General features: G+C 45.5%; 1 protein-coding gene across 3 annotated transcripts in view; it reads left to right on the top strand.

Annotated features, from left to right (window-relative positions):
* Srgap1 (SLIT-ROBO Rho GTPase activating protein 1) overlaps positions 1-22,957 on the top strand; it is a 266,805-nt gene extending 243,848 nt beyond the window's left edge. For 2 of the 3 annotated variants that reach the window (XM_028759051.1, XM_028759053.1), the window contains exons 18-22: positions 1,968-2,047; positions 7,058-7,238; positions 9,293-9,427; positions 9,566-9,905; positions 18,014-22,957. In XM_028759051.1, coding sequence (XP_028614884.1) covers positions 1,968-2,047; positions 7,058-7,238; positions 9,293-9,427; positions 9,566-9,905; positions 18,014-18,391 — 1,114 coding nt within the window. In that variant the 3' untranslated portion in view covers positions 18,392-22,957. The remainder of the gene's footprint in view (positions 1-1,967; positions 2,048-7,057; positions 7,239-9,292; positions 9,428-9,565; positions 9,906-18,013) is intronic. The other variant, XM_028759052.1, reaches the window with a different exon arrangement.
* Positions 22,958-24,819: the final 1,862 nt, after the last annotated feature.

Raw genomic sequence — 24,819 nt, 5'->3', positions numbered from 1 at the left:
AGCTCCTAAGAGATTTTTTTGAAAACCCTTCTTTTCCACACTTAAATCGTACACAGTGTGGTAGTTAAGAAAGCTGGGTGTAGCTGTTCCCACATGTCCTGCTTTCAGAATCCGGAGCCAGGCATGCTCTCTTGCAGTTCTGGGCTGCAGCGGCAATGTTACATGTGAAATTCAATTCAGCAGTATTGACTTGAGTATGTATATGACAAGTACCAACTAAATTCTTCCTCTGGGAGAGTAAGCGAATAAACTCCATCATGCTGAGATACATAACTTCATTTCACAGACATATTTACTTTAAATAACGTCATGTCACAGTCATATTTACTTTGAGGCCACTGTCGGAGCTATACTCAGCACTCCCAAATGTAGGGCCAGGTGAGTAAAATCTACTGTCCTCTTTAATACAACAAAGAGAAGTAGGCAGTGGTGGCACACGCCTTTAATCCCAACACTTGGGAGGCAGGCGGGTCTCTAGGTTTGGGGTTAGCCTGGTCTACAGAGTGAGTTCTAGGACAGCCAGGGCTATACCCTGTCTTGAAACACTGTCTGGAAGACAAACAATCACAATAACAAAGACAAAGTATGTAGATATGTAGTGAGTGTGTGCATTTTTCCAAAACGGCCTGTGAGATAATAGCCTTGTAGCTAGTAGCATGGACTGAAGAATGTTCTGCTTATAATGTTTCTATGAGAGTATCTGGTGTGTGTGTGTGTGTGTGTGTGTGTGTGTGCACGCGTGTGTGTGCATGCATGTGTGTGTTGTGTGTTTTATGTGTGTGTGTGCATGCTGTGTTCTCTGTGTGTTGTATGTGTGTGTTGTTGTGTGTGTGCTGTATCTGTATGTAACTGACTCTGGGACTAGGCTGGCAAGCAGCAAGCCCCATCTATCTTCCTGTCACCGGGATACAGGAACACAGAGCCATGGCCAGGCTTGTTAGGCTGCTAGGGACTCACACTCCAGGCCTCATGTTAGTTCACTGATCCATCTCCCAAGCCATGCATCACCCAGTCAGTAATACAGCAGTTACCCTTGTGCCCCTCCGACTCTGTAAATGGGGTTTTAGAGTAATAACAGGTTGGTATTTGTGGTCAAAACCTTCTGTTAGCAAACACCTGAAGGCAGATAGTGGTGGGTAATGTTAAAATTGCAAAAACCAGGATAATAAAAAACATGATTCTCATCTAGAAATGAGTGCATGTCAAGAGAGGATACAAAAGATCCTCTCTTTTCTACTGTCACCTCACAGAAGTCAGAGAATTCTCAACACGTATTTCGATAAAAACGGTGAATTGCATTCACCAAGATTTCCGTCTGTAGAGCAATAATTAAACGTTCTGAAGTCAACTAATCTGCATTTACTTAAATAAGAATTATCTGTAGTGCTTTTGGTTTCCTGTAAGTAAACTTGTCAGAAGACTGTAAAAGATGAATGCATACATACACATGTACAGACACATATATGTACACACATGTATATATACATGTGCATCATGGGTACACAGACACACACACACAAAATTTACTTTTCCTGTTGCTGAGGTAAAACATCCCAACAAAAGCAACTTGTGGGTAGAAGTTACTTCTTCTGCCTCCTTCATGGTTCCAGAGTAGGGTCCATCATGGCAGCAGCATGGCCCGAGACAGGTGGTCGGACAATTGGGAATCACAGGGATCCATCTCTGTGGATGTAGTGTTCAGCTAGCTTTCTCCTTTTGTGTGGTCCTGGACTCCACCGTCAGCATCAACTGATGCTGTTGCTATAGTGACCATCATACACATACGTGTCCATATGCACAGCCATAGACCCAGATAATTAGTGGAGGCAAAGGCATTTTGTGGTCAGATACCCAGGATTGGTTTTGTTAGAAGTCTTGCGGGTTTCCTTGCTATGGGAATTACTCCCTTAAAAAAAAAAAAAACAAGACTCTTTGGGTTCCTATACATTTCTGTTTCCACCCAACAGTGACAGCCCATACAGTGAGCATGGTACACTGGAGGAGGTGGACCAAGACGCCGGCACAGAGCCCCATACCAGTGAAGACGGTAAGTCCCGGGCTAAGTCCCAGGCTGGCACTACTACTGTCTGTTGCTTTTGGTTTTGTTTTTTTTGTTTTTTTTTTTTTTTCTTAACAATAGAGTTCCCAGGCTTCTTTTGTTTTCTTGTCTTTCAGCATGCTGTTTGTCTTTTCTTGTGTCAAATCTAAGAACTGGGTATATATGCTTTAAAAATGCCCTCTCTGCTCCAAGGCTCTTCTTTCCCTGTGCTTGTTTTAAAGCAGCCGAGTTTATCCATCTTTCTGTCGTGTTTTTTTTCTCTCTTGGTCAACTTTAAGAAACCCTGCTGAACCCCGAGAGAAGGAAGGTAGTCTCCTGTGTCCTTTCCTCGTTCTACCTCTTAATGCTTAGAACAGACTTCCCTCCTCACCCTTGTTAAGATACCTTATACGGTGTTATGACCACGGGTCTGGCTCTGCGCACCAGGTCTCTAGAGCATGTCCACTTTGCCTGACTGAAACCATAATTCCTACGGACTGGTAACTCCCCAAGCCTTCCAGCCCTTGGCAACCTCCATCCCTTTGACTCTTATGAAGTTGACCATTTTAGGCTCTTGTTGAAAGCAGAGCCATGCAATCTATAGCTTACGTCAGGCAGGACAGCTGACCCTTGCATGTGTATGTCCCACTTGGACCTATCCGACTTCCTCTGGGACCCACTTCCACATCTTCCCTAACAACTGGTACTGTGGGGACCATCCCTAAGAGTGTCTTTCCTTGTGACTCCAATTTCAGTTCTTTTGGATCAGCATGTGAATTCTAGACCACATCATCTATTTTAATTTATAAGACCCCTCCCCTTCTCATTTCCCACAGCACCCGTACCGCTGTGCGCATCACCGACATGATGATGGGCACACAGTTCCCGATTCTCCACACCCCGACATTTATTGTCCATCAGGGAGCCGTCCTGACAGTACAGGGCAGGAATCTCACTGTGGTCTGGAGTGTCATGTCCTTGGTGATCGTGACACTAGCCATTTGCCGTGTGCACTGTGGTTCTATGTTTCCTTTTTAATCCTTCAGCATTTGGGTTTTCTTAGTTCTTATTCTCACAGAGGTTACGGTGTGAGGGAGGGGTCATTTGCTTTCTTCCATGTGGAAGAAAGTCACATGTCACCCCTGACCTGGCATCTGCTGTCCTTTCAGGGTTATGAGCCAGGTGTCTGCCTTCTGTGTGGAAAGTCTCCTCCCGAGTCCTGTCCTTGCCACCGGCCTGTAGCGCCGTCTTCACATGAGACAACCTCGTGCTTTGCCTTCTGTGCCACTTCTGGTCCTTTCCATTCTCCTTACATTTCAAACGCTGTTTTTCAAATACTTGATTTTTTTTTTTTAATCTTTAAAGCCTGCTGAGAGACGAGCTACAGTTATACCTGTTTCACACACGTCGGTATGGGAAGAGCTGCTGTTCTAATTATAGCTCAGCCCGTGAGCAGATCTCCAACTGCTTAGCGGCTCCAAATTATCTTTGATACTTTCTCTTAAGAGACCATTTCAGTGGGGTCCGAGGATGCTACACTGAGGTTCTTTGCACACTAAGAGTGCAGTTTTTTGGTAGGGGAGGAGGATGCTCAGGTTGCTTAGGCCAAGCAAATCCTAGTCTCTAGTTCCTCTGACTCCATCCTTTTCTTTGTCCTGGGTCGATTTCTCTCCCTGGCTCATTCTCCTCACCCCGCCCCCCTCTGCTGACTTCTGAGTATTCCTTTACTCTCTCCCGGTTAGGTAAAAGCCAACCAGCTCTCTCCCCCAAATACCAGTTCCAATTATCCCGCCGTCTGTCAAATGTCTACCTTTCGATTACCAGAGAGGATCTTGGTTGAACACTCAACCCTGTAAATCTCGTTTTGATTTGATCATGGCCACCTCTTTTTGCTGGAAAGAAAGGTGTTGCTCTCTAAGGACGTGCTCTTACCACAGCCGCTCTTCAGCGCTGTACCTTGGCCCGCTGGGATGCCGGTTGCCTTTTTGACTATCAGATGTTGTACTTTCTTTGCTCCATCATGGTAACACCACAGAGGCCAAATCCTGTTGTCAGGACAGGCCGTCACAGAACAGAGCTAACCTCTGCAAGGGCGATGATGAATCTAAAGGAAGCAAGTTAGGGATGATAATGTGCCCAAGAGAAGGCACAACATTCTTACGTCATCCTCAAAGTATAAGACTGTGAGCTTAGGACTTGACAGCACCAGGCAGCTACTCTGCTGAGGCCACGCCCCCTTTTGCCCAGTTACCAGAGTCATGCAGAAGCACTAAGTAATCATGTTACACCCTTGCTATGATTGGTATTGATGTCAGCAGTAGCAACATTCTAAAAAGTCTCTGCAGGACCCCAAGGACCAGAAGACTCTCGGTACGAAAGAGCCATGGCGCCCCATGCCCTGAGATTGATTTGCGATGCACTGCCCAGACCAAGATGTCTGTAAATAGCTTATTGATTGACACTTGACTGTGAAATGGCTCCCAGAAGAGTACAGAGAGGTCAGAATAATAGAATTGCTGAAAATTACTTGTTGATAAACTAGCGTTACCACTAAAACGGTCTTCTGATGCATGTGCTCGCTCGGCTTTGTATAACCTGCCCCATAGTTCAATAGATCTAGTGGATCTGATAACCCTGGTGTTTGTTATGTGCCAAGGCAATGATAAAAACACATACCAGTCACAGAGGTCGTGACTCTGCAATGATTTGAATAGGTAATATATATGTTGTTCTGGCTAGCCTTAACGTAACATGGCAGGCGCTGAGAGCCGCAACAAGCCTCTGTTCCTTTCTCCTTCCCACAGTGTGTGTAAATGATATATCACCCTCTCTATGCTAGCTATTCACTTTGAAATTAAAAATATAAGGGTGTGTTGACACAAGGGTTTATAAATCCTATGTCATGAAGTTAGTTGCTTTTAATAAATTACCATGTCTTTACTCTCAGAGTACATTTGTTTCTATCCTCTGGGAGAAACCGGAGTACAGATCTTGGTATCTCGTCATCTCAGGTCAACCAGGCTAGATTCTTTCTCTGGAAATATAGAACAAAGGGCCATTCTATTTAAGTGAAAATTCTATCCTCTCTTCTACAGTATTCACTACTGTGCCCACCTTGTTGTGATAACATGTGAGTTGGGTTGTATGCTATTTGCTTTTCTCATCTCTGACAGAATTGCTAAAGCAGCCGCTTGAGTTTTGACTCATAGTTCAGGGAACAAAGTCTGTCATGGTGGGAACGACATGGCGGCAGGCAATGTGACAGCACAAGGGACAGGTGGCTGGACACCCTGCTCCTCAGGGAACAGAGAATTTGGCTGGAACCTGGCCTACCTATAACTCCCTAGCCCTGCCCCCTCAGATCTAAACTGCCAGGAAGGCCCTAATCCAGAAAGTTCTGTAATGTCCCAAGACAGTGCCACCCAGCTACGGACCATTCATTAAAACCATGAGCCGTGTGGGAACATTTCACAATCAGCCAAAGCTTTATATATGATCTAAAAGGTTTACCCAGTTGCTAAAAGACATACAAAAGACTTATACCCTTTTCCATGCAGGTTCTGGTGGCGTGGCTGGACATTGTTACATAGTACTTACTCAAATACTGCCTAGTGGCATGACTGGGCACTGTTACATAGTACTTCCTAAAACACTGCCTACAAACAGATGTGTCTTTTTCTTTGTCTCATAATGATTTGCTGAAATTTACACAAGCCCTTCACAGAAAGGTTTCCAATGCTTGTTCGTTTTCTTGCTTCTACTTTACATGTCTCAGAGAATTTCTAATTTACCAAGTGAGAAAGAAGCCTAGCTTTCTTTACCCCAAACCTCTCACCTGGTTACTATCTGTGTAAGTATAACAGGTGTTGCAGTGAACTCTGGGAAGAATGAACTCTTTCAAATGAGTGGATTGGTTATCAAGGGAAATAGAAAGCAATTTCCTGAGCTGTTGAGAGATGGGCAGGCTTTCCTCCACCACGTCACCTGCATATTCTAGAATATTTTTACATACCCAGGTTGGAGCAAATGAGGTATATCATTCACTGTGCAGATGTTTCTATAAGCAAATGAGGCATCATTTTCTGTGCAGATGTTTCTATAAGCATCTACTCCTGACATTTTTCATCAGATGTCCACCCACCTCTAGACAGCAGGGACAAGAGTAAGGGGCTGGTAGGGAAGGCGGAGAAAGACTTTGATTGGGGGACACTTGTGCAGTAGGTTAAACCACACAGCGTCTAAGATGCTCTACAAACAGGATTGTAATCTGCAATCTTTTGAGTTCTGACGTGGTATTTACTCGATCACTGTCTCGCCTGTCAGTTATCTCTTGATCCCCAGAATTAGTTTTCGAGTCTAATCTTTTATTCTGAAGTACAGGGTGGTCTAACCTATGAGTGTTTCATAATTAAATCTAAAATTTTTATGAAGCAAAACTTTTCCTGAATTTTAATGATGTTGAGATTTCATATTTAAAAAAAAAAGCCCATGAGAAGAATAAATGTATCAAATGGCATCTATCAGGATGGTTTTATGTTATTTTTTTTAAAGCTAATAAAACATGCTTGCTGGAATTGTGGGGGTTTTTTTCTGTTATAAACGCCACTAACATGTTGCAGCCACGCTCCATCAATGTCAAAAGGAGATTAAAACAACTGTGGCGGATATTACAGCCAAGGAGAGGTTTTATATGTCATATTGCAAAGTCAAAATCTTTTTATTTTACTGTCACTGCATCTCCAATAAGAGGATGAGGAAATTAAGATCTAATGCTCAATTTTTCTTTTGCCTAGAAAACTGATGCCAACTAGACGTATTCCCCCACCCAACCCCTGCCTACTGTTCTCCCTCTCTCCCTCTCTCCCTCTCTCCCTCTCTCTTTCTCTCCCACCCCACCCCTGACTGCCTCTTATTGCCTCCTGTTTGATGGCTCACTCGTCCTATTCAGCCTGTTTCTAAAGCCTGATGTTGGCTTCCAGAGGACAGCCTGACATGCGTGTTCCTGTTGTTCTCCTGTAGAGTGTGAGCCCATCGAAGCCATAGCCAAGTTTGACTACGTCGGGCGGTCAGCCAGAGAGCTGTCCTTCAAGAAGGGTGCGTCCTTGCTGCTGTATCACCGCGCCTCTGAGGACTGGTGGGAAGGCAGACACAACGGGATCGATGGGCTCGTGCCTCATCAGTACATAGTCGTGCAAGACATGTGAGTGGGCCCAACGGCTCGGCTGCCTGAGATGGCCAGCTATTGGAGGGTCGGGTGGAGGTTTTTGCAGGAAGAGGGAGGAAGGCAAGGAATTCAACCCCTGGGTCTTGCATATGCTAAGCATGTGTTCCGCTGCTGAGCTACAGCCACTAGACCCCAGATAAAAAACAGGCAAAAGTGCACTGAGCACTGAGAATTTTCTACCTTCCTAGTGACTTTAATGCTGAATAATTAAATCACTGTATTTACTTTATGTGGAAGATTTGTCTTGACCTTGAAAGTCTACTGTTCAGTGGGCGGTGCATTAGGAAATGTACCCAGAGAAATCAAGATGGAACTAGTTAGCTGCTTGCCCAGCATTCATAAAGAAAGTAATGGACTCTGTCTACACCTTGCACCACATACCAGGGGGAGTTGGTGCCTGCCTGTAATCCTATCATTCAGGAGGTAGAGGCTTTAGGCTTAGGAGTTCAAGGCCATCCTTGGCTACATAGCAAATACAAGACCTGCCTGGGATAAATGAGACCCTGTCTCATTTTTAAAAGGAGGCAGAAGTTCAGGATTCTATGCAGGTTGGTTGCTGACAGTTCAGAGCCAGCAAGGATTCATTTCCCAAGTTCTCCAGCTTGAGAGGAGCTAATGGAAGACGTCTTTTGACGGTGTCTCAGAATAGTAACCTCTACAGGAAATGACTTCTGAGTGTTAGTATGCCCATGGTGATTCCCAGAGTAGCCAGTTCGTCTCTTGATAGCCAGCTGTTTCAATCCCCAGATCCCAAGAGGTAGAATACAGAGCCACAGAGGAAGAGAATCTCCTCGAGGCTTTTGTTGGTATTGTCTGTTTCCCAAATGAGACCGCTCTAAACGGTTCAGAACTGCTTAAGGACTTGACACAATGGTGGCGTAAGTGTAAGGCACAGCTTTCGGAAACAGCAGACACAGCAGAGTCCCTGGCTTCTGAGAATACTATATCTCACAACTCGTTGCCAACTTCAAGTATCTTTCCAAGGGAAAAAAGAGAAATACACCATATAAAGTGAGGAGAAGTATTTTTCACATACCTTTAGAAATAATAAAGTGTGTCTATGACAACTAAGAAAATGTATACATATGTAGACGTGAAGGTACACATATGTAAACCACTGAGGAGAAAGCCTGTTATCCATAGTGTAAGTACTCTATATACAGACACACATTTGTATGCATTCTAGACACAGAAGGAAAATATTGACCTTATCACAGTTGCCTCTTGGTTTAGTGGGGTTTTCCTTGTTTTCAAAACAGGGTTTCACTGTGAGCTTCGACTGTCCTGGAACTCACTCTGCAGACCAGGCTGGCCTCAGACTTACAGAGATCCGCCTGCCTCTGCCTCCCGAGTGCTGGGATTAAAGGCGTGCACCACCACCCCTGGCTGGTGCAGTATGTTACAGATGACTGGGATTTTACTCTTCCGTATGCCTGAAAATTTCAACTTTCTGGCAACAAAATTACATTATGTTTCGAATGAAAATCTACCCTAGGGTGCTGGAGGTTAAGAGCACCCACTGCTCTTGCAGAAGACTTGAGTCCAGTTCCCAGCACCCAGGCGTGTGGCTCGCAAGCACGTGTACACTCAGCTCCAGGGGTACGATGCTCTCTCCTGGCCTCCATAGATAGCATGTGCACTCGTATGCACACGCCCCACGCAGACACACAGTCAACAAACCTACAAATCAAGAACAGTCACATGAGTAAAAGTCTTATATAAATACCATCCCTAGCCGGGCGGTGGTGGCACACGCCTTTAATCCCAGCACTTGGGAGGCAGAGGCAGGCCGATTTCTGAGTTCGAGGCCAGCCTGATCTACAGAGTGAGTTCCAGGACAGCCAGGGCTATGTAGAGAAACCTTGTCTCGAAAAAAACAAAAGCAAAGAAACAAACAAACAAACAAACAAAAAATACCTATAGTTTTGTTTCCAACAAGCTGAAGTCTCTCTCTCTCCTCTCTCTCTCTCTCTCTCTCTCTCCCTCTCTCTCTCTCTCTCTCTCCCTTCCCCCACCCCCCATTGTTCCAGGGACGATACATTTTCAGACACACTGAGCCAGAAAGCCGACAGTGAAGCCAGCAGTGGGCCAGTCACTGAAGACAAGTCCTCATCGAAGGACATGAACTCCCCAACTGACCGACATTCTGATAGCTATTTAGCCAGGTGAGTGGCCTCTGATTGTCAGCTCCAGACCTCCCCTCCTCTGGGGACAGTGAGGAACGATCAGACATACACTTAACCTTACAGTGTCATCCCGTGTCAAAAGCTCTTCTGTTTTCTCTTTCTTCTCTGAATGCCTAGACAAAGGAAGAGAGGTGAGCCACCCCCTCCGGGAAGACGTCCTGGCAGGACCAGTGATGGCCACTGTCCCCTGCATCCCCCACATGCTCTTTCTAACTCCTCAATAGATCTGGGATCCCCAAACCTAGCCAGTCACCCCAGGGGCCTGTTGCAGAACCGTGGCCTCAATAATGACAGTCCTGAGAGGCGGCGCCGGCCGGGCCATGGCAGCCTGACCAACATCAGTCGGCACGACTCCCTCAAGAAGATGGACAGCCCTCCTATCCGGAGGTCTACGTCATCAGGGCAGTACACCAGCTTCAACGACCACAAGCCGCTGGACCCCGAAACCATTGCTCAGGTATAGCGCTGTTAACTGAATACTGTATTCTAAGTACTCGGGTGGGGTAAAGGCAACATGAAAGTGTTAAAAATCTGTATATGATACCGAAATATATAAATTACTCAAGAAAACAAAGGAAACGTGCTCTCTGTCTAAAGCCGTGAATCTCTCACCATGTTTGTTACTGGAAGAGGCCCGGCATATTAAATTCATATTGATTTAAAGAGCTGAAAGGTAGGATCCAGGTGTCTTAGACAGGGTTTCTATTCCTGCACAAAACATCATGACCAAGAAGCAAGCTGGAGAGGAAAGGGTTTATTCAGCTTACACTTCCACATTGCTGTTCATCACCAAAGGAAGTCAGGACTGGAACTCAAGCAGGTCAGGAAGCAGGAGCTGATGCGGAGGCCATGGAGGGATGTTACTTACTGGATTGCTTCCCCTGGCTTGCTCAGCTTGCTTTCTCATAGAACCCAAGACTACCAGCCCAGGGATGGCACCACCCACAATGGGCCCTTCCCCACCTTGGTCACTAATTGAGAAAATGCCTTCCAGCTGGATCTCATGGAGGCATTTCCTCAAGGGAGGCTCCTTTCTCTGTGCTAACTCCAGCTTGTGTCAAGTTGACACACAAAACCAGCCAGAACACCAGGACATCCATGCCCATCATTGGTAAATAGCCAGGAAAATACTGAAAAGGAAGGACCTGCTAACAGAGCCTAATACATTCTAAAACTCGCTCAACAGACCAATGGTTAGAGCAGAATGGAGAGCCCAGACACAAGACACAGCAGTGGAACGCAAAGGTGACATTTGTCAAGTTAGTGACTGACAGATCAGTCAATAAATAATGTAATCAATCATGGTTAGCCATTTAGAGGACAGTAATGCTGGATCCCATGTCCCTCCCTTCCCAGCACAGACTACATAGAGGCCCTCTGTAGGTTATCTCTCAGGATCAGAATTGACCAGACACAAGTATCCCTGGATCAGTGAGCTTGCCCACTCTACTTCACTGGACCTCTGGCTCAGAACATGTCTTTGTAGCTAGCAGAGGAAAGTGGATAGATTTGGTGCTGGACGCAAGGAATCTTAGTTGTCGATGTTTCTGAAGCTTTAAAACTATCTAAGTGAAGGAGAAGAGAAGGGACGAGAAACAAGTAAGAAAGCAGATTATTCTAAAACACAAAACACCCCCAGGAATCCTTAGTCGACACATTCCCAAACTGTTTTAGCGTCCTGGTGATGAAGAATTCTGGATAGTAAATTGGGTTATTTAAAATAGTTTCATGTGTTTATAAACAATTAAATGAATTTTAAGTATAGGGCAATTTCTCAGCAAAAAAGACTTTTGACCTTTGAGTCTGTTTAAAGGGTGATGTAAGGCCCTTTGAGACCTAGAGAACCAGTTCCATTTGGCAATAGCTGAGGGCCATCCTTTGAGAAGCCCCTAGCATCGTTGCTGTGAGAAGCAGGTATCTGATTGGGTTTAGAGACAGACTTAGGAGCCTGAGGGTAAAAAAGATACATAATAAGCCATTTAACCCTTTTGCTGCCAGAACCAGGAAATCCTTTTATCATAAAACATAAAAAACAAAAGTCAACAGGTAAACAGAATTCTTTACCATCTGTCTTGGGCAAATACTTGTTTTTTTTTTTTTTTGTTCCCTCTGTTTATCAGTAAAGGAAATTACATGTGAAAGTAATTGTTTGAAAAGTGTTCCTCACCCTTGAACACGGCTTCCAGTTCTGTCTCTTATCTATCCTTCCATCGACAGCCTTCAAAGGTTCCCACGGGGACAAATGAGCATGTCATAGATGCTCAAGCAAAAACATGCTCGTTCTTTTGGTAAAGAAATCAGTGGGATCCCCGCAGTAGACCGGAATGGGAGCATGTCCTGTCTACAGAGGGACATCATGTCATGGGAGCATGTCCTGTCTACAGAGGGACATCATGTCATGGGAGCATGTCCTGTCTACAGAGGGACATCATGTCATGGGAGCATGTCCTGTCTACAGAGGGACATCATGTCATGCTCTGGTTTATTCTGTATTGGATACTGTGATTTAATAGCACGGCTTTGCTTCTTCAGTTCGCAAACGCTTGTTGAGCGCTGACTGTACTGGGACCTTCGATAGGCTTTCCCGACGGACAGGTTCAATGCAGCTGCTTTCTCAAGCCGCTGGCAATGCAGCTGGGGAGAAGAAATGGGAGGCGGTTACACTGTGTGGAGAGTAGGGATTATGGTCCAGGTGCACAGAAGGGGTCCTGGGAATAAAGAGAGAAAGTGTTTCCCTGAGAACATGGCAAGTTCTGAACTCCATTTCAATACTGCCTGTTTTGAACTCCTGGTTAAAGAAACATCATAAATTTTGCCATCTTAAGCATTTTTAAGTATAGATAATTCAGTAAAGAATATTTCCATCCTAAGCCAGGCGGTGGTGGTGCACGCCTTTAATCCCAGCACTTGGGAGGCAGAGGCAGGCGGATTTCTGAGTTCAAGACCAGCCTGGTCTACAGAGTTCCAGGACAGCCAGGGCTACACAGAGAAACCCTGTCTCGGAAAAAAAAAAAAAAAGAATATTTCCATCCTTATGAAATAACTCTCTAGAACTTTACACGGGGATGCTTTCTCCAATGCCCCCTTTCAGAGCCCTGGCAACCACTGTCTTCTGTTTCTGTGAATCTGACCACTTCACATACCTCATACGTATAGAATACAATGTTTATATGTCTGTTACTGTCTTATTCCATACAGCACAATGTCCTCAAGGTGCAACACACGGTAGCATTTGCCAGGATTCCTTTCAGGTCTGAAAGGTATCGTGTGTGTGAGTGTGTGTGTGTGTGTGTGTGTGTGTGTGTGTGTGTGTGTGTAAAACACAGAGAGCATGCATTGTTGTAACCAACTCTTCAGTGGTGCACACTTTACCCTTTGAACTAACTTTCTATAGTTCTCCCTTTACATCTGAACTAGATTAATGATATATGTAATTTGATGATGTAAGTGATAAATACAAGGAAATCAGTATTTTTTTAAAAAGTTAAATGCATTTCTATCTCAATTCTTTTTATTGCTATAAGGACTTTACGTATTACAGGATGCAATATAATAATTCGGTATATGTATGCAATGTGAAGTTATCAAGTGAACGTTACAGTTTCCTTGGTTATTTTCTCTCATGTTTGGCTCTTTATCAACTATAATTCTGAACTATAGTTGCCCTACTGTGATGTAGAACACTGGAACTTGTTCATACAAATGTTAGTTAAGCACTATGCAAAAGACAAAGTGAAATACTTTTGTACCCACACATAGAATTTCCATGAATTCAGTGGTTAAAAGCGTGCATTGGCGTAGCGGTACTAATTAGCTTTCATACTCGATGAAACACTACTAGCACTGGGAGTTTTCTCAGAAGAACGGACAGCCCAGCGCTTGTTCACAGTGCTTCAGTCAAACGGCGATTCACTGAATGGTAGCCCTAGAGAATCTAACGCCGTGCAGAAAGTGTGTCATGTTTCCACACGGTCAGCCTAAATGACAACCAGGGACATTCTTCTAAGACTGGTGGTGTGTATTGGGGAATGGCAGACCGTTGCTTGGGGATGTGTCGCTGTCGTAAACAGGGAACGAATTCAAGGACGTGAAGACGCTGGAACATTTCAAAGGTGAGATGAAGAGAAACACATTATCACGAAAGGATAATCCTTGGCCACCAGGATTAATAAATGACAAGGCTGGCATCCATCCAAGGTCGGACAGACTGTTGCTAGGCAGATGTCCATGCTGGGATAGATGTCCTTACAGTGTTTTTCTGTGTAAAAGTGCAGTGGCCTTTGTCAAGGTTGTACATCTGCCAGATTTATTGTGCATAATTTTGCTTTCTTTTTGAGTCAGTCAGGCACACACACATAAGATCGCTTCCTTTACAGTCTCCCACGTACGTATATAAGCCTGGCAAACGTACCTCCATTTTGATCCTCATGTTTTTCATAATATGAGAAAGAAGTTACCTATTGCTGGCCCCTGCCCCTCCCTGACAAAAGGGGAGGAGCCGTGATAAAGAATAGGAAATTAATCCATCCAACCTGAATGACCAAGGAAGCAAGGAAGAGTGCTGGCGTGAGCATTAACAGTTTTTAAGTCTAACGCTTAGACAGCAGCCCAGGAAGGAGAGTGAGGTCCAATGTCTCTCCTACTCTGTCTTATCCTTCTATTGATGTGATAAAATACCATAACCAAAAACAACTTGCAGAAGAAAAGGGCTATTTTATGTCTGGCATCCAGGATGTCAGGGCAAGAACTCAAATGAGACAGGAACCAGTGCAGAAACCATGGAGGGGCTTGTTCCTCATGGCTTGCTTGGCTTGCTTTCTTATACCACCAAGACCACCTGCCTAGGGATGGTACCACCCACCACTAGCCCCTCCTCCTTCAATTACTGATTAAGAAGATGTAACACAGGCCGCTTGCCCACAGGCCAATCCAGCTGAGGTATTTTTCCTCAACTGAGGCTTCTTCTTTCAAAATTACTCTAGCCTTTTCAGGTTGACATAAAAACATAGCCAGTAGATATCCTGTGTTCCCATCCTAATGGATGCGGAGCTAAAATGGACCTCTCATGGAGAAGATAAGTTGACCTGGGAAGTCCCCATTGCTCCTGCAGATGACTGCCTGGTGAGTCCGATGGTCCTTACAGGCCCCAGCACAGTAGGGAGAGTCACCCAGGGTTCCTAGAGCTGTACTGTGCAAAATAGTAGCACATAGCCATGCTGACGTAAGCTCCCTCCACCCTAGAACTGGACGCTCAGTAGAGAGTTTCCTCTAATTCCCAGTGATCACACAGTCTTCTCCTTTCTGTGTCTCTCCTGCCGTCTACCATGCTCACCTAGCTGGCTACAGCATCATAACCCTGGATACTCAGAGTCTAGGCCCAGAAGACAAGATCTCAACTTTCAAATGCTTCCACACCCAGGCAGCAAGTGATGTTGTTCAGAGGGCCAGCTGGCAAGCAGTGGGCAGCACGCCAAATGTGTCTATTCTTGACCCAACAGCCATCAAGGCATGTCCCCATTAGTCTACTCGGCATACTGCAAATAAGACTCACATTTATGTTACACTGGTCCACAGACATCCGGGGATAGTCCCACTTCCCTGCACCTGTAAGAGCCGTGCCCAACAGCCAGGTGTAAGCTCCGCCTACCAAACAGCCAGACAGCTACAGCCCACGGTGCCTGTATACACTCATCCCATCCCAACAATAAATCAGGTAGTGGCCCCACTCTGCCACAAAACTGTGATGCCCCTGCAGTCGCATACCCTGTATCCTGGAACAGTGATGCCATCATAGACATCACTGATGGATTATAGATGAAGGACACATCTATAGCCCCATCCGTGGGTCCGTCTAGAATCAGGGCAACAACATACCTAACCAAAGTCCTAACACCATACACAGGGTTAGGCCCCATCCACAGGTGTGAGGCCCCTCTGAAAAGAATAAATAACCTATAAACCTTGAAGATGTGAACATTACACTAGATGGGAAAAAAAATATCAACGAAGGAACCAACAAAAAATGAAAATGATCGGACCATAGTAACACTTGTTATCAAACCCCAAAGGGAAGGAAATGTACGGCCTTGAAGACAAACTCAAGACGATGACCATAATAAAATAGAGAACAAGAGAATATGAAGGACCCAGAGAACTCACAGAAGCCTTCCACGGCCTAAGTGATAAAAGTCAACAAAGACGTAGAGATCATGAGACCAAACACAAATGAAACCCTCACACCTGAAGAATTCAGCAAGTGGGATTTTAAAAGAAAAGAAGAATAGAATCTAGAGGCACAATGTCAGGCTACACTGAAGCCACAGAACGAGTCCAGGAATTCAAGGTGGGGCTTCTGAAGGGGCCCAGCCAAAGCAAAACAACAGGACAGTAAAAAGTGGAGAAGGCTCCAGAGACTTCTACGATACAATTAAATAGGTAATACCTGCATCATGGGAATTCCAGAAGGAATAGCCATGGAGAAAGATGCAGAAAGCAACGAATCACAAACGAGAACTTCCCAAATTTTGAGAGGCATGTGAAAGTCCAAGTCTGTGAAGTTCAAAGTTCCCTGACTAGACACAATCCCAAAATGTCTTCTCCAATGAGCATTCCAATCCAGAATAAGGGAGGGAGGGAGGAAGAGAGGGAGGGAGGGAGAGAGAGGGAGGGAGGGAGAGGGAGGGAGGGAGGGAGGGAGGGAGGGAGAAGAAAGAAAGAAGAAAAGAAAATTCTAAAAGCAACAAAAGAATAAAGTCAAATCTATATGAGGGATCCTAAAAATTAGTGCAGATTTCTCAGTAAAACCATCTAGAATACCATATTTTAAACACTGAAAGGGGAAAAAAAAAAGTCTTCCCGACAAAGCCACTTCTCAGAATGAGAAATGAAAACCACCCCCACAGGCCAGCCAACAGAGAGCTCATCGTGACTAGCCCTACCATGTAAGAGGCACTTGGGCGGTGGGAGGACCGTGCCCAGTAAAGAGAAGGAAACAACGACCTTGTTCTGAGAGATTATGGGAAAATAAGGAGTTCATAGCTAGCCTGGAGGCCAGGAGGGGTGGGGCTGGTTTGGAGAGAGAACAATTAGAAGTACAGAAGGTGTGCAGGTCGGTCAGGAGAGAAGCTTCTAGTGTTCTATAACTGACAATGTTTTGTAAAGGGAGGGGCTATTATTAAGGTCTTGTTCCCCAATTGGTTCTTGACTTGTCAATAAAGAAGGCCAGGGTCCAATTGCAGGATGGTAGGCACGGGTGGGACTTCCGGGTCCTAAGAGGAAAGGAGACGAGGGAAGGAGAAAGGGGCTTTTTCTGCCATGCTTTGGATCGAAACGAAAGGAGCAGTCATGCAAGGTCTTGGGGGAGCCAGGAACTGCAGCTTCTGCTATGGGCAGGGGTCAACGATTCTGGGGGTGGGGGGCTAGCTCATGCAAGCCATTAAGCTTAGGGCAGAGGAGAGATGGAGATAATAAATTGATAAGGGTTACATATTTCCAGGCAGGAGGTATCTGCATCCAGCAATTGTGCCTAGAGGCAAATTTTAAAGGTAACGGAGCAGTGTGTGTGTCTTTTATCCAAGGATTCAAAGGTCTTCGGAATGGGCTGGTAACACAACCCTTCCAGGAGCAAAGGTAGGCAGGAAAGAGAAGCCGGGTCAGTGCTGGCAAGGCGCTGATCCTGGAACTAAGCCGGGAGGAACAAAGGAGGGGTGGGCGGCTAAGGCGGTAGCGTGTCATTAAAACTACACGCTACAATGTTTAATATTAAATACTTCAAATCTTAATTAGAAAATGATTTGAATGCTTCCAGCAGAAAAAAGTAATAAACACACCAGGCAATGGCTGTACATCATAACCTAAGCTGGTCATTACACATACCTGTAGTACAGTTTTCTGACTAAATATTTTACATGTTAATACTTAACAGTCCGGTAATTATGCATGAAGTTTTCACTTTGGTACATATCTCAAGAGGGGTTGGGGACAGGGCTCAGATAGTATAGCTCTTGGTGCACAACCATAAGGATATGTGTTGCATTCCCAGAACAAATGTTAAACATCAGAGTGTGGTCACATGCACTTGTAACTGGGGAGGCAGAGACGATCAGGGTGTGGTAGTGTGCAATTGTAAAACCAGCGCCAGGGAGGCAGAGACAGGCAGATTCCCTAGGGACTGCTAGCCCGTCAGCCTATCTTAAATCAGTGAGTTCTGGCCCAGCGAGACATTCGTATCTCAAAAGGGACAACACCTGAAGTTGACCTCAGGCCTACACACGCACAAGCACACATGCGCGTGCACACAAAGATGAAACAGAATTCTGATGAATCGAGCACAAGACAGGAAGACCTCAGTAGGTCGCCTAGAACCTCAAAAGGACAGTTGTTTGATCTGTGACTCAAAGTGCTTTGCTTCTGAGTCTCCAGATCATTTAGAGTCAACCCAGATGCACAAGGTGGTGGTGTTCATACTCTGTGGACAGACCGCAAAGTTCAAATATTCACGTGCTCTGCTTTGTTTCTATGATCGCCAGTCTCTCCTTTACTCTCTTAATTTTTTTTTTCTGTCAGGATATTGAAGAGACCATGAACACTGCTTTGAACGAACTCCGCGAACTTGAGAGGCAGAGCACCGTGAAGCACACCCCGGATGTCGTGCTAGACACCTTGGAACAAGTGAAAAACTCGCCCACGCCCGCGACTTCCACAGAATCGCTCAGCCCGCTGCACAACGTCACCCTCAGGAGCTCAGAGCCTCAGATTCGCCGGAGCACCAGCTCCTCCAGCGATACAATGAGTACTTTCAAGCCTATGGTAGCGCCCAGGATGGGCGTCCAGCTGAAGCCCCCAGCCCTTAGGCCAAAGCCCGCTGTTCTTCCAAAAACAAACCCTACCGTAGGACCTGCTGCATCTTCCCAGGGTCCCACAGACAAGTCTTGCACGATGTAAAAACAAAGGTCACAAAGGGAGTGGGATGGTCTGAAGGTAAAAATGAATGAGTGGCAAGATTCGGTGATCCCCAACCGTCCTCGGTATCACGATTATAACTGGAGGTCCTTTGGCTTTTCTATGTTGTATCGAATGTAACGATGTCTGGGACTAGCTAAATTAACACGGGCATTTGTATTTTGTAATTTTTTTTTAAATAACTGGACACATGTCATTTTAAAGACACTAGAAACACTTAGACTTACTTGAAAATCCAATGCTGCACCCTTGTCATGAAGGCAACACCTCACCCAGCACGGTATACGGCTTCGGATTCAGTGTTGCCTCGGTGAGTGTCCCGGAAGCAAGAGAACCCGAGTCCCAGGTCGAACTGGAGCGTCATCGTCTGCCACGATCTGTGACCCTTGTGGGAAGAGCACTCGTTGCCTAGCAACCGACAACAAGCACCTCCAACTCTGTCCAGGGTGGTGCCTCGCACCTGATAAAAGTCACAGAGGGACCTTCCAGTGGGACCTTCAGTTCATGGCTTGAAGGAGTTCAAAGATGGACCCTTCCATTAAAATTCATTTCCCTGGATCCAGGTTAAAGACTCAGTGGAAGGGTGTAGAAGATACTCAGGTGTTGCTTGAACTAAACCTGGGAAAGGCAGTAAGGGAAACGTCTCCAAGGCCCAGAGAAGTCCAAGCCCACCCCTTACACTTATGTAGAACTAGAGCAGCCGACTTGTAAGGACTTCCTGGTTACACCACAAACTCCTGCAGATTTGTTCGATAACTGCCTGAGAAATATGTCCACCTTCCCCTGAACCCCATGTTTTCTCCTTTATGGCAATGGAAACAACCAAACAGGAAATGAATCCTTGGTCCACTGATGTTGTGACTAAATTACCTTGGTTCCTTTATGCTACAAAGGCCCAGTGGTCCCCAATAGGAAGCCCCAGCCTTGCTAGCTACCCACAGCTCTCTCTGAGCCAAGCCAGATCTGGCTACGGTACTGAGCGAGAGCCATGCAAGGCCACCATGGGAAGACAACTTTGTGGCGCCGGGGTGATGCCTTCCCAGTTTTGTACCTCAGAATCGTGACTTCTGTTCTCATCCTGTTTGTGCTTGCATCTTTTGGATTTTGCTTTATGGTCTCTACAGACCTTCCTGTAGTCCAGTGGGCTCAATTGGAGACCTGTTTTCCTGGTATTTTAGCACATAGCCATTTTTCTTTATCATATATGCTATATTTTTCCTCTATCTTAAAAAAAAATATGGTGGATTTGTGTTTATTTGGTTCTGGGGGCTGACGGAGACCTCTTGCATGCTAAGTATACACTACCACTGAGCTGGAGATCCCAGCCCTCACCCACAAGATCATTCTGGACACAGCCATTTTTTCACTAAGGTACTAATCACAATTCTCGTAGCTGTAGCAGCCAGCATCTGTATTAACACTGAACTTCCTGATGAGGCAAACAGATGGCTCAAAGCAAACCCATCCACCCACCATTAATTACCTTCTAGGTCTAATTTCAAACTGGCCTCCGGTTGCACACCCACCTAAGAGTAGCACAGCACTGACAATAACTCCTGCAGAAACCAACCAAGACCTACGCTAAAGTCAAGATAGTGGCTACCTCAGTTTGCCAGTCTAGTCATTCCATTGCAGGAAAAAAATATTGATGAACTGTTCCCTTTCCAAGTCACTCTCCTCATTTCACAAATGTGCTGAAGACATACTTCCTACCCCTCCCCCCACCACCAGGTACTTCAGGTATGGTAAGGTTTTAAACCTCGAATTTTTCAGAACCATTCTTCTCTGACCATTTTTGAAAAAAGAAACCATGGAGACCCAGCCAGGACTGCCCTTTGACGGACACTGACTGCTGGTCTCCTTGGAAGTATATTATCTCCTAAATGAACCCGCCATTTATTTAGAAAACAATAATGACTCTTAGTACTGCGTTTCTGGTTTCTTGATGGATGATACCAACAGAAGGCAGAAGGAACTGGCTGCCTTTTGAGTTTGTTTGTAGATGCCTTTCTTAAGCTTTAATTTTATTTTTTCAGATCTTAACTTCCTTAAACAGCTCCCTAGGAATCCCCTCCACCCCACCCACCTTCACCCCACCCCACCTCCCCACCCCACCCCGCTGCATTTGATGCCATGCTCCACCTATGCTCCACCTTTCTACCCCTAGGTCAGGACTCTGCTGCCTTGAATAACAAAGGCCATGCTTCTGTACACTGCCAAGGTCTCTTCCTCTAGGAAACGCTCCTAGTAGACTCTATCTTTCCTTTATCTTCTCTCCAGTACCTGTTGCCATTCCCAGCCTTAACTTTTGTCTCTAATGAAAGTCAAAAGGGTAGATGGCCTCCAGGGAGGCGCTCACCAATCCTTCCTTTCTTTAGAGGTGGCTCAACAGGCCTATGCTTTCCTCTCTGACGTTGGCACCCTTTGAGCCACGCACGGACTAGTTTAAAGTAAGGCATCCCCCTGCACAAAGGATCCTTAAAACTGTCAGTAAAGCTCCCTAAAAGCTGTAGCAGTTGAGAAGGGTCACCTTGCAGGGCCTGGTTTAAACCACAGGTGTAGCACAGCAGGAAGGCACAAGGAAAGGATGGACATGAACCCCAAGGTACTCTCTGTTTTCCCCCATTTCCAGATCTCACAGTCCATGTGCAGTTTAGGGATGGGAGTATTTCCTGAGCAAATGACAGTCCGCAACAATACCCAACTCCACACGTGTTAACGATTCAGAGCTGATAGAATCACACATTTTCGTCCCATCCTAAAACCCCGATGGAGATTTGCGAAGCCTCGTGGTGTGAGTTGGGGGTTTGAGGTATGGATTGCTAGGAACTTACTGCACATTCTCTGAGGAGTGTCTGTTGAGGGCACCGCACAAAGCTTGAGTTCTTGCCACTTGCCTTGTGTTCGCACAACGTAATCTAACGTCGGTGCCCCAAGAGCCAGCCACAGAACAATTCATACTGAGGTCCCACACATTCTACGACCACAGTCATGAGTAATTACCAATGAGTAAAGAGCTCCCAAGGGTCAGACGGTCTCTCTTGAGTTTTCTGTCTCTGCATTTGCCATTCCCAAAGTGGCTCTATTATTTAATTAAGAAGCTGGGTCGGCGGTAGTGGTCTTAGCATTTCGGATTGCTCCGCCTCTATGTCTATGTGCTGAAGGAACCATGACCGAACATCAGAAATCTAACAGCAAGGAGGCCATGAGTCCGTTGAGAGTCTATTTGGGTTGATATTTTTCTCCTGGCCAGAGTAGGAAAGACCATAAATGCGGAAACTGCATTTAGGGTGCCATCTTTGGTATCCACCACTGAGACTCTGAAACACAGAGAGCTTGGAAGTGAAAATAGAACCCCTCTACTTGAGACTGACCCCTGAGCTGAGAGCCCCCCTCAAGCTCCAGCAGGCTGGAGCCTCGAAGGCTTGCAGCAGATGACTTTGGCGCCGATTATAAAGCCAGAGACTGAGTTTTCACTCATCCTAATATACTTTATTAAAAAAAAAAAAAAAGTCTCAGTGGTATAATCAAAATGGGTAACTGTATCTTTAAATTACATAGGGAATTTTGTATGTTTAAATAACCGTACCGGGTCCCATAATGCTTATCTTAGAAACTAGTAAAAGAAAACTATATAAACCGTGCGTTCGTGAATGCCCCCTCCGTAGAGCGTTCGCCTAGGTTTCCGTGTGTAGTGTGACGGTGATTGCAGATATCTAAAGTAGTACGTGGTCGTGTCACAGGAGAGATTGCTCTGTCCCTGCATTCTTAATGATAACTCCCGCCCACGTAATTAAGCCAGTGTTGTCCTTTCCTGTCGGTTTGGTCAGTTGCAGTACCGGTAGCTTTCTGCTTGTGACAGTTACCTGAGTGTGTCAATGTACATCTCTAGTATGTACATGTGAAAGTGCCTTCCTAGCTTAGCGTTTAGCCTTGCTCTTGGACTGCTTCCCACTACGTCCCGCCCACTTCCTTCATTTCCTGACGCCCACCACAGTGTTCTGAAACTCCCTCCGCTTGTTCCCGGCCTCTCTCCATCCCCGCCATCCTCCTGTGCCTCCTGTGTCACATGCATCTAGCATCCATGTGGATTATCGCTGTCTTGTTGTCCCCTCCTAGACGTGACTGTGCCTTTCTCACCCTGCAGTGACTCCCTGCCATCCGATCCAACCTTCCCACCACGCCCCACCCACACTGCCCCTGCCATCCTATCCCCATGCTCTATATGTACCGGCTCTCCAGTACATCCTGTTCCTCTCTGAGGTGAGGAGAAAAGGGACGCTATTACATTACAGTCCTGGAAGAAAAGATGTTTTGTTAATTTGTCGTGACGATGCACTTTTCTGTATAGTACAGTACATTTTTGGCATGTACCGTTACAGGCTTCAATATACGGTCGGGTTTGTTCTTCAAGGGGTAGCTTTATAATAAACATGATAGTTCTGCCCGCCTTGGTCTGCTCGTGATTTGCTGTGACCGTCCTGTCTGTTCCTTTTTTACTCTTGTTCCCCTGGAGAGTTGGGTGGCATTAAAGAATGTGAAATTTTTGCTGTGTTTTGTTTTGTTTTGTTTGAGATAGGGTCATTCTATGTAGCCCTGGATGTCCTGTAACTCACTATGTCGACCAGGCTGGCCTCAACTCACTAAGACCTGTCTGCCTCTGCCGGCATTGAAAGCAAGCGCCGTAACACCTGGCTCATATTTTTAAGAAAAGACCTTTTGTTTCATATTCACTTTCATTCATGCGTTTGAAAGTGAGGCCGCCTATACACAGCCCTGTCTGAGGAGCTGCAGTTGTCAGAGTCCTGGCTCCGACACCTGTGTGGGGAAGGAAGAGGCATGGAATCCAGTCTTTATTCCATGGATTCCTTCTCACCATAAGTCCTGTCAAGCCAGTCTTTGTTTCATTTAACATACTGAAGTAGAATCCTCGGTGTTGACTCTGTTTAGATTTGCCCAGGTATCAACATTTTAATTTCAAACACAAAAGCCAAATCTCCCAGATCAAATTGAAGCGGTAACGTGCCAGGTTGAAAACTGTCAGATGTGGAGCTTTAAAAATATATATATATATATATATATATATATATATATATATATATATATATATATATCAACTCATTTTTGATTGAAGTATAAAATATGTACAGGGGAGAAAAAAGGTGTATCAATCATGAGTGTGGTGGGATTTTATCGAGAAACACTAGGGCTGAGGAGGTATGCAGTTTGGTGGTAGAGCAAGCACTTAGCATGCAAAAACGTTTAAGGCCAACCACTCAAAAAGAGAACCTGTTTGCCACCCAGACTGAAAACAGCGCACAGTAGCCACAGTGAACCAGCACACTGACACCTCACAAACCTAGCTGATCATTAAATCTGTCAGTTTGACTACCTGTATGTGGGTTCACACTGTTTTTGTCTACAGAGTGAGTTCCAGGGCAACCAGGGACTCAAAACCAAAACAAAAGAATGGGGCTGTATTAAGGCCGTCAAAGGCGTATCCGATTGCCTGTTCCCAGAATCACCTTTGGATTCTACAAGTGACTTACATTAAATAAATGAGCCTATAAAATAGAATCCATAGAGAGGCCAAATGGCAGGTTTTTAATCTTAAAGGCTAGTAAAATTGAGAAATGTATGTAGAACAATTAATTTTTAATTGGGTTGACAGTGCAAGATGGTTGAAAAGGGTTATATAAAATAATCCCCCAGAAAATTCTGGGCACCATAGAAAACCATTGGCCACAGAGAAGACACTGTGTAGCCACCCACTGTAGCGGTGTGAGCTAGCCTCATGACATGCTCACAGTTAAAGTGGCCGAGCCTCAACTGCCAATCACCTTCAAATCTGCTACGACGGTGATCTTGGTTGTCAATTTAGTTCCATCTTGAATATACCAAGAGATGTGGGCAGGTGTGCAATTAGCCGGGAAGGGTAAACTGATGGGATCCCGGCCCCCAGCACCCTCCAGCAGTAGGCCTTTATTACAGGAGGGCTGGCCAAGGGAAAGGCCACTACTCTTGCTTTCTTCATTCCCTGCTGGCATCTGCCCTCATAGTTCCCATGAAAGAACTCCCAGTTCCTCCTGTCTCCCTAACACGGGTTTAAATCCCACAAGGATGCTGGGCAGTGGTGCCACACACCTTTAATCCCAGCACTTGGGAGGCAGAGGCAGGCGGATTTCTGAGTTTGAGGCCAGCCTGGTCTACAGAGTGAGCTCCAGGACAGCCAGGGCTACACAGAGAAACCCTGTCTTGAAAAACAAAGAAATAAATAAACCCCACAAGGAGATGTTTTCTATGCTTTGTTTTAGAGTGTGTGTGTGTGTGTATGTGTGTATGTGTGTGTGTGTGTGTGTGTGTGAGAGAGAGAGAGAGAGAGAGAGAGAGAGAGAGAGAGAGAGAGAGAG

This window comes from Grammomys surdaster, unplaced genomic scaffold (genome assembly GCF_004785775.1).
Source record: "Grammomys surdaster isolate TR1022 unplaced genomic scaffold, NIH_TR_1.0 126271, whole genome shotgun sequence".
Taxonomy (NCBI): domain Eukaryota; kingdom Metazoa; phylum Chordata; class Mammalia; order Rodentia; family Muridae; genus Grammomys; species Grammomys surdaster.
Note: the sequence above shows the minus strand (reverse complement) of the source record. Positions and strands in the feature narration are given on the sequence as shown.